Source organism: Cibotium barometz, chromosome 18, assembly GCF_041138505.1.
Source record: "Cibotium barometz isolate CiBa-2024 chromosome 18, ASM4113850v1, whole genome shotgun sequence".
NCBI lineage: Eukaryota > Viridiplantae > Streptophyta > Polypodiopsida > Cyatheales > Cibotiaceae > Cibotium > Cibotium barometz.
This window is the reverse complement of record NC_141063.1, coordinates 18637040-18646289: the sequence shown is the minus strand read 5'-3', so window position 1 is coordinate 18646289 and position 9250 is coordinate 18637040. Positions and strand designations below refer to the sequence as shown.

The window sequence follows — 9250 nt, the reverse complement described above, 5'->3', positions numbered from 1 at the left end:
AAAATGAAGATTCCTCATTTCTGTATCTCTCGCGGGTCTGCTAATTTCTCGTCCCCATTCCAAATTTTTTTGAATTATAAAATCACCGAATAATATTATTCGCACGTACACCGTTAGTTAGAATATAATCTACATTGTATTAATTAATATGGTTCGCTATTAAAATTGTGAGGCCTATTTACATTTTGCACGTCAACAAGGCCCTGTTTTGTACAGAGGCTGTGATTTTTATAATATGGGTCCTGCCTCCCCCTGCATGATTGAGGAGGTCTAACCAGTCATATCTGTATTGATCCCAGACTTGTCACCCACCCCCTCCGTTGACTTGATAAAATACAAGAAGCCTCCTGGGGACCTCCATACAAATTGCATTACATATGCTAGCATGATGTTATTGATTTTGACTATGATATTTCTTTAATAGGATTATTTATCCCCTTCAAAATTTTCTATTTAGAGATTTATACTAGTAAAGTGCAATTTAAAAAAAATATACAGGATTGTTTTTCCATATTATTGTCCCCCCCCCCCCCCCCCCCCCAACCCCTCCAAATTTATTTTATTTAGAGATTTTTATAATAGTAAAGTGCAATTCTAGGTTTCATTATTTTTCTTGAATAGATATGTTCTTTTCCAACTAGAACTGCCTGCCATGTTCTAATGAAATTGTGTGTGTGTGTGTGTGTGTGTGTGTGTGTGTGTGTGTGGGGGGGGGGGGGGGGGGGGGGGGGGGGGGGGCTTTGAATATATATTGGAATCAGTATGGAATAAGGGAGGTGAATTATTGAATGGTGCAGACACAGCGGAGATAGAGCAAATGAAAAAGCAGCACATATGCATGTGTGTACACTGTAGAGCTACATGTAGGGCCGCATCTTTCTACCGAGAAGTTTTATGGTGAATCACACACCTATAAGGAGAGCTTGTTGGAGCTTGTAGAGTGTGGTGATCATCATTCACCTAGCAGGCTGCAGCTAGTCTTCCTAAGCCTAGCAGACAGGCAGAGAGAACTGTTGCAATTATGCTCCATGTTTGTGAGTGTGTACCAAGGACATCACACCTTTATAGAGTGCATCTCTGTGTGTGTGTATGTGTGTGTGTGTGTGAGAGAGAGTACCACACTGCATAATTCCAAGCTCCCCAACCCCCCTCCCCACTCTCTCAATCAGTTGCTTCTTTGCCTTTGTATTGTGTAAGTTTTCTCAGTAACAGTGCTTCTTTCTCTCTCTCTCTCTCTCTCCCCCCTCAAATGAGTAAGAAGTGGATCAAGCCCATCAAGTTTCAAGCTCAAAACAAATCAAAATTTGCAGAAGACAGTCAAGAATTAGAGACTTTCACCACTAATACCAGCACCATTAACAATCACAGTTTGCAGCACCGGCAAGGCCAAGATCACAGTGGGAAGTTATATCCAAGACAAGGATTGATGAAAAGCAGCAAATTACTGCAAATGGTGAGAAGATGGAGAGCACAATGCAGCAAAAGCAAGAGGAAACCTGCTGCAAACTTGTTAGCCTGTTCTTTAATTAGTTTACCCAAATGTGCAGCATTCTCAAGCTTCCAACACTCTGATGATGAAGAAGAAGAGGCACATGAACTCATTAAGGAGGATGATAGCATAAGATCATCAGTTGGCCTTAATAAGCAACCCTCTACACCTAGAGGCTACCTGGCTATGTATGTGGGTGAAGAAAGGAGGAGGTTTCTGGTTAAGGCTAATTCTCTTAATCACCCTTTGTTTAGTGTTTTATTAGACAAAGCCAGAGAAGAGTTTGGATTTGATCAGAAGGGCCCTCTCAATATCCCTTGTGATATTGCCTTCTTTGAGCACATTATGTTGCTGGTGGAATCCAGTGATCCTTCTTATAGGAACGCAGATCATGCAGCAAGCGTTCTACTGCATTTCAACTCTGCTTCAAGCCCTAGTACTGCAGCAACAACACCAGCACCAGCAGAAATGCGGTATGTCTTAGCCGCTTTTGTGTAAGATAATCGTGAAATAAGTCATGGATTAATCAAGCAATTGAAATGGTTAGCAGATTTTCGCTTTGCAAGTAATCAAAAGCTGCACAATCTACTTAATCCGCAGTACCCACTTACTGCAGATGCTTTAATGATCATGGTTATGGAATGCCCAAAGCTGCACAATCTACTTAATCCGCAGTACCCACTTACTGCAGATGCTTTAATGATCATGGTTATGGAATGCCCAAAGCTTCGATGAAGATGGGAAAAGATGGCTGTAATTAGGAAATATGGCTGCAAAGCGGCTTGTTTTATGATCATGAGTGGATGGGTCAAAGCTTAATTAGCCCAAGGATCAAGTTATCAACACAAATTGTACTGAATCTTCGTAAGGAAATCAGTGCTTTTACGATATTGAAGTTATCACTGTTTCTGCTTTTCCGCATAATTGTCGCAGCGTTAAGGCTTTGATGATCACATTAATTATCGCGACATGTAATCCTTACCTTATTTGGGGTTCGAAGCGTTGGCTTGTACAAATTTGTCAGCTGTGATGAGGAATATTGCAGGGCTCTTGTTCTACTGCCTAATAGCAGCAGTGCTGCAATTCAATACGGCACGACCCTTGTCTCAGCCCCACACGACAATTCAAGCGTCCGCGCTCCACTTGAGTACTACATGAGTTCGAGTGAAAAAAAAGGCAAAAGCACAGTAATGTAGTGGGAAATAGTTCCACGTGTCCGCTGGCATGTCAATGTGTGTGTGAGAGAGAGAGAGAGAGAGAGAGGGCGTGTGTGTGTGAGAGAGAGGACGTGTGTGATTACGCATGTGTGTATAAGTGTGTGCATGTGTTTGTATATAAGTGTATACTAGTATTCAACCCGTGAGTTGTTGCAGTATGTAAAAGACATTAAAAAGCGAAACGCAAGAATGGAAGCCAGAATACAAAGGGTCCATCAAAATACAAAGGGCCAATCGAAGAGATTTTTTCTTCTTGTTTTTTAGAAATCCAGATTTTTTTTTTCTCTCCTCTCCTTGTGCCTTGGTTGTCCATGGTTAATATGTAATAGATATTTGTGTGTGTGTGCATGTGTGTGTGTGTGTGTGTGTGTGTGAGAGAGAGAGAGAGAGAGTGCATGTATACGTGTGTGTAAACATACACGTATAAGTGTGTGATTATGCATGTGTATAAGTGTACTATACAAGTTGAGAGAGAGAGAGTGTTCACGTATATATGTGTGCATAGCGCGCGCCTATGTGTGTGAGTTATATATAGAGAGAGGGGTGTTTGAGTTGAGGATTGACTAAAGTAAATACATAGTGACTAAAGAAAATACATGGACTACTCAAGAGTTACATATCATTGCTCAAGAGTCACATATCCATGCTCAGAAAATGAGGTTCATAGTTTTTCTTGGTTGAAATTGGAAAATCCTAGTTGAAATTTTGCAGTGGCTTTATTTTTAACGGAATATTAGTATATTTCATTTATGACCTTGGTATTTTTATGAATTGTCATACTAAGCCTTTGTTACTTTTGAGCATAACCTTTACATTCATTGGTTGGAAAAAATAAATTTTTGAGCACTATTATATATCTAAATTATTAAACCCATTACACGAATCATTAGGGCCAGAAAAAAGGAAAAATGGGCCATGTAAGGAAAGGATAAGAAGTGGTTAAGTTAATTAATCAAGTGTGTAAAGGGAGGTAAATAGCCTGTGTAACTTTCACCCCTATATTGGGAGCAAGTGCATAAAAAGTTGGTTCCCCCCTAGGGTACGAGGGTAGTGCATAAAAAGTTGGTTCCCCCCTAGGGTACTTGGAGGGTAGTGCATAAAAAGGTGGACTCCCCTACTTTTTGACTTTTTTAACTTCTTAAAAAATGGGACCTTTTCAAAAACACCCTTCTTGAGGAGAAATTTGAATCATGTCTCTCCTCTGTTCCTCCTCCTCCTCCTCCTCCTGCTCCTCTCTCTCTCTCTCTCTCTCTCTCTCTCTCTCTTTTCTTCATAGTTTTCTCTCTCTAGAACTCAACCACGCTGCAGACCACCATAGCTCTCTCTCTCTCTCTCTCTCACACACACACACACACACACACACACACATTATTAACACCATTTCCTCTCCTTTATTCATAGATTTCTATCTCTAGGGCTTAGAAATGTTGGAGACCACTGTAGCTCTCTCTCTCTCTCTCTCTCTCTCTCTCTCTCTCACTTTTTCCACCATCTTTTGCTTTATAGCTCTCCTTATCTCTCTCTATGACACCTCAAGAGAACATCCCCAATGCAAAGAAGAGGCATCATGTCAACTTGATGCTAGATAAGGAGTATGCTACATCGAGGAGTCCTCATCAAAAAAACACTGCAAGGTGAGGTTGAAGCACAAAGGTTACGTGATTGAAGGGAAGAAGAACATAGATCTTTGGGTTTAAGGCGCCTTGTATCCTCAGACCCATCCTCTAGTAAGCCTCCTCCCATTGAAACCTTGCATGATGTTGTTCATTTCATTAAACATTGTCCTTATGGCCAACTAATTTTCTTATGCCTTATCTGCCACCATGAATCCTCCAAAGGTTGGCTTTTCATAACCATCTTTCTCCATCAGAGCTGTCAACATTTTCTAAAAAGAAATTTGAGAAAATTATGTTATCCTCAACGTTCGTAGACCTAAGGGTCGTATACATGAGTAGCCATTGTTGCCTAACTCTCAATTCGAATGGCAATGGTTTCCAAGTTCCACTAGATCAAATCTAGAGTAGCTTGGACCCATTGTTGGCATTTTGAAAACATGACACTGAGATTTATTATCATCATCCAATTGGCAAGGAAAAAGAGCATTATTAATATACCCATACATTGATCTTCTTTTAAGCTCTAGAATCACTTCCAAGCCTTAGTGTTTCCATCTGACATCCAATCCTATAATAAACCACAACAAATGATGAATTTAGAGATAAACAATTGCATAAAATATATGCACCTGGATTAACACCACGCCCATTTGGGGATTTTTTGTTGCGAAGCCAGAAAATAACAAGAGAAAATAACTTGCATTCTCATTTCACTCCATGCAAGTTGCTTGGCTTAATTCTCCATGTATTTACATTCTCGATGCTTAACCCACCCACGTTAGCATATACATGTTTCTTCATCAATGCATGTACATTCTTGATACTCAACCCATACTATATCTTTGAGCTCTTATCCTCACAACTCCATGTATGTTCTAAGAGGCTTATAGGTATGCAGTGTTGTGGGTATGCAGTGTTCTAAGAGGGTTATAGGTATGCAGTGTTTGTGTTCCTTGAGACTCCAATGCATGCATGTTCTTTGAGGTTCACTACTACACATTATGGTCGTCCTTGGCCCTCCATGTCTCTGCTTTTTGTAGCAGTCCTTTGCCATGTGTCTTGGTTTGCCACAGTAATAGCACTTTTTATACTATTTGCACATTCTTAAAAGTTCAATCCACACACGTATACACAGCTCTTCAATCCATTTATATTCTTTGAGCTTCCATCCATGCATGTTTACAATTCTACTTATTACTTAAGAAGAAATACCTCATTATTGACACATATCGTGTCCAAGGATCAAGTCTCGCGACACTTGTTATTCCACATTTCAAGGGCTCAACACTTGCCTTTCCACATTTCTTGAATCCATACTTTTCTCAAGAATTAAGACTTTTGTTTGTTAAGAGTTGAGAGTTTTGTTTGTTAAGAGTTGAGACTTTTTTGTTTCACATGGCATAAACCAATAGTTCCTTATCATAAGGAATCCACCCAGTTATAAATAGTTCCTTATCATAAGGAATCCACCCAGTTATAAATAGTTCCTTATCATAAGGAATCGACCCAGTTATAAATATAACCCAATATTTTACACATAGCTTCCACCCACACACATGGCTCACTCTAGGCCAAAGTCATTGCCATGTGAAACAAAGTAGTTTAGGTTATTCACACTCAGATGCTCAAATCTTGACCAACACACACTTTTGAGCACCCTCACAACTTGCACATGCATGAGCGACCCACATTTTGGGTTTTAAAGATCTATGGCTCTTCTTAAAGGCCTAAGAGTAAGTAGAGGCTATCCAAGATAGCGACATGAATCAAGGAACACCTACACACTAAATTTCAAATCAATTACATAAAGGGTTTTGTCAACAGAACCCTTATAGAAGTCATTTTGAATAGTTGTGAAAAAGTGGTATTTTGAAAAGATATTCCTATCAAAGAGCTATAGAATTTAGGAATGGATAGTCCCCTTTTATGTGAGCATCTCGGTTGTCATGTGTAGTCCCCATTGTATGAAAGAATTTGCAAAAGTATGTCACTTGTCATGTGTTTTATGTAATATCATGGCATGGAAATGTCATTTGTATTTTGTCATATGTTATATACCATGCACATCATCATTAGAAATGTGTTAAGATGATGACTAGTTTAAAAGAATGAGCCACTCAGTGTAGGACATACCCCTTAGTATTATGCCAATACAACCCATCAAGAAGTCCGTTTTAGTTACATATAATTACTCACATAACTAGTCCTTGGATGCTTACATTTTGTGTTTGCATATAATTATACTAAATTTCAAATACTAAATTTCAAATCAATTGCATGAAGGGTTCTATCAACAAAAACCTTCAAGTAGTCATTTTTAGTTGTAAAGTTATTCTTATGTATGAAAAATTTATAACTAAAAATGACTTCTTAAAGGGTTTTGTTGATAGAACCCTTCAAGAAGTCATTTTTAATTGTAAATTTTTTATTGTATATATATTCATTATATTAAAAATACTCCTAGATTTAGTGTAATAATCAGTTGATTTGAGATCAACTTCATGGAGGGTTTTGTTGACAAAATCCTTCAAAAAGTCATTTTGAGGAGTTGTAAAAATATAGTCATTATATAATTGTTTTCCATGATGAAATATAAAGTTCATTTTTATTACATAAAAAATGCATATTAAATAGTTTTAAATAATTAATTTCTTATATAATAGAAGTTCTTTTTTGAAATTTCTTAATGTTTTTTCAATTTACTGCTTAAATTTTTTTTATAGCTAAATGAATTGAATCAAATATATGAATTCTAGTAAGAGATGAAGTCAAATGCTTGTGAATTGAATGAACTTTTATGGTTTAATGTTTTTTATTCTAACTTATTATTTGGTTTAATTATATTTTCATCTTACTCTTTTGGGTTCTTTAGAATGCCTCGTGCAAAGAAAACACCTTCCACACCAAGAGGTGGTGGTAGGAGTTGTAGAGAAAAGGGTAGAAGAAAAGGAAAGGCTACCAAAACTACTAGGAGGCCTCCCTCAAAGGATATTAGTGGTGTTGATGAGGATGCTGTTGGTACTGTCAATGCTTGTGGTGGTGTTTATGGGGACAAGAATACTAGTCACATATTTTATTGTGGATATTTTTGGTAGAATGGATTCCCTAAATTTCTAAAATTTTTAGGACTTTTTCCTTAATTTTTAGAAATTCTCGAGCATTTTTATGGTTAAAAATGTATTTTTAATGCATTTTGCGGGTTTTTCAAATTTTTGCCATTTTTTTTTGCTGAAAAGCAATATGGGGCAGTCAATTGATGCATGGGTTCTCTCCCGTGTGCGTAAAGTTCTTCTCTTCCCCAAAATCTGAATTTTTATCTTCTATTTCTCTCTCATGCGTGTGAACGCATTTTAATAGGATAATTTAATTAAATATTAATCATAATTATGATTAATTAAATCTTAATCATCCATCTCTAATCTCTAACAGAGAAGAGAAGGAGAGGGTAGAGAGAGAAAGTATTGGAGAAGGTGCAGAGAGGAGAGCTATCTCTCCCTCTCTCAATTCGGTTCGACGCATAGACTTGGCACTTAGGGAATTTTATAACATAATTTTGGGCGTCCTTCTTTAAACTTGTCCAAAAAAACTGTCCTTTGTCAAGTGCATAGGTCTTAGAAATTCCCGGGTGCCCCGCACTTAGATTGTCATGACATTTTAGTAAAATATTCTCACAAATATTTTCTTCTTTGGATACAAAAATGCGACCTTTATATAACAAGTACCCATTATCGATGGAAAAAAAATTTCAATGATCTTTTTCACTTATTAACCCTTCTTTAAATGATTCCTTTAAACCACTATCTTTTTTAAGTGACACCCTTTTATCACTAGCAGCTGTATTTTCTTTACTCTCTATTTGAGAGTTATCTTTTTTACTCAAGTAATTCCAAACTACTTTGATAGCTAGGGTCATTAGCACATTTTCCTTTTAAGTGAGCAAGCAAATAACTTTCTAGTTGAGTAAAACTCAACTCATTTATCATGGATGCTTGACTTAGAGCATCTTCCCACGACATTAAATTTTCATTTTCTATATCTGATTTGAAAATCAAACTCTTGTAGGATTTTAGCCCATTTAGCCTTCTTACCTTTTAACTCTGTTTGAGTACTTAACCATTTATGACTTTCATGGTCAAACAATACTTCAAAATTGGCACCATACAAATAATGACACCATAATGACGCCATAATGGTCAAACAATACTTCAAAATTGGCACCATAATGACGCCACTTTTCAAGAGCATGCACAATTGCAGATAGTTCTTTTTCATAAGTTGAATAGTTATTTTGAGCTTTGTCCAAATTTTTACTTTCAAATGCAATTGGCCTTCCCTTGTAATAATATTGCTCCTATACAAAAATCACTAGCATCCATTTCCAATACAAATGGTTCATTTGGATCCACTATTTGCAAAATAGGAGCCATAGCTATTGCTACTTTCAATTTTTCAAAACTAGCTTATTGATAATGAGTCCAACTAAAGTGTTTTCCTTTTCCTTTAAAGTGATTCATCATTGGAACAACTATCTTAGAATAATTCCTTATAAAATTTTGATAGAACCCTACAAGTCCTAAAAAGGTTTGTAACTCATCTATATTAGATGGGGCTTTCCATCTCAGTATAGTTTTAACTTTATCAGGATCCATACAAATCCCTTCCTCGAACACTACTCTCTCTAAAATTGGGACATCCATGCATCTCGGGCGGGGTACTCGATCGTGATATTCCCTTCAATTAAAACACGACACGTGCCTCCCAAGCCTAAAGCGACATATCTCGAATGAGATACCAACTAATGCCACGCTAGTAGGTCCAGGTTTCCAGTCATCATCCATGTCACCAGTACAGGTCACCACCACCACACTATCTCGATCGAGATATTCATGCCACTCGGATCCACATCAATGCCACGGTGTATCCCCCTA

The 9250-nt window shown here is 37.4% G+C and overlaps 1 protein-coding gene across 3 annotated transcripts; it reads left to right on the top strand.

The window, feature by feature from the left end:
• Positions 1 to 738: 738 nt before the first annotated feature.
• LOC147629023 (uncharacterized) lies at positions 739 to 2489 on the top strand. 3 transcript variants are annotated; one of them, XM_086812228.1, is made up of 2 exons: positions 739 to 1962; positions 2181 to 2489. In XM_086812228.1, the coding sequence occupies exons 1-2, from the start codon at positions 1250 to 1252 to the stop codon at positions 2248 to 2250; spliced, it is 783 nt and encodes a 260-aa protein (XP_086668354.1). In that variant the 5' UTR covers positions 739 to 1249; the 3' UTR covers positions 2251 to 2489. The 3 variants fall into 3 exon arrangements, with proteins under 3 accessions (XP_086668354.1, XP_086668355.1, XP_086668356.1); XM_086812229.1 differs by having other exon boundaries at positions 2106 to 2489; XM_086812230.1 differs by having other exon boundaries at positions 2040 to 2489.
• The last annotated feature ends 6761 nt before the right edge of the window (positions 2490 to 9250 follow it).

Bases quoted from the DNA above. Each gene is read 5' to 3' on its own strand.
- LOC147629023 (XM_086812228.1), top strand. From the start codon at position 1,250: ATGAGTAAGAAGTGGATCAAGCCCATCAAGTTTCAAGCTCAAAACAAA. The intron at 1,963-2,180 runs GTATGTCTTAGC...CACTTACTGCAG, and splicing joins CCAGCACCAGCAGAAATGCG to ATGCTTTAATGATCATGGTT.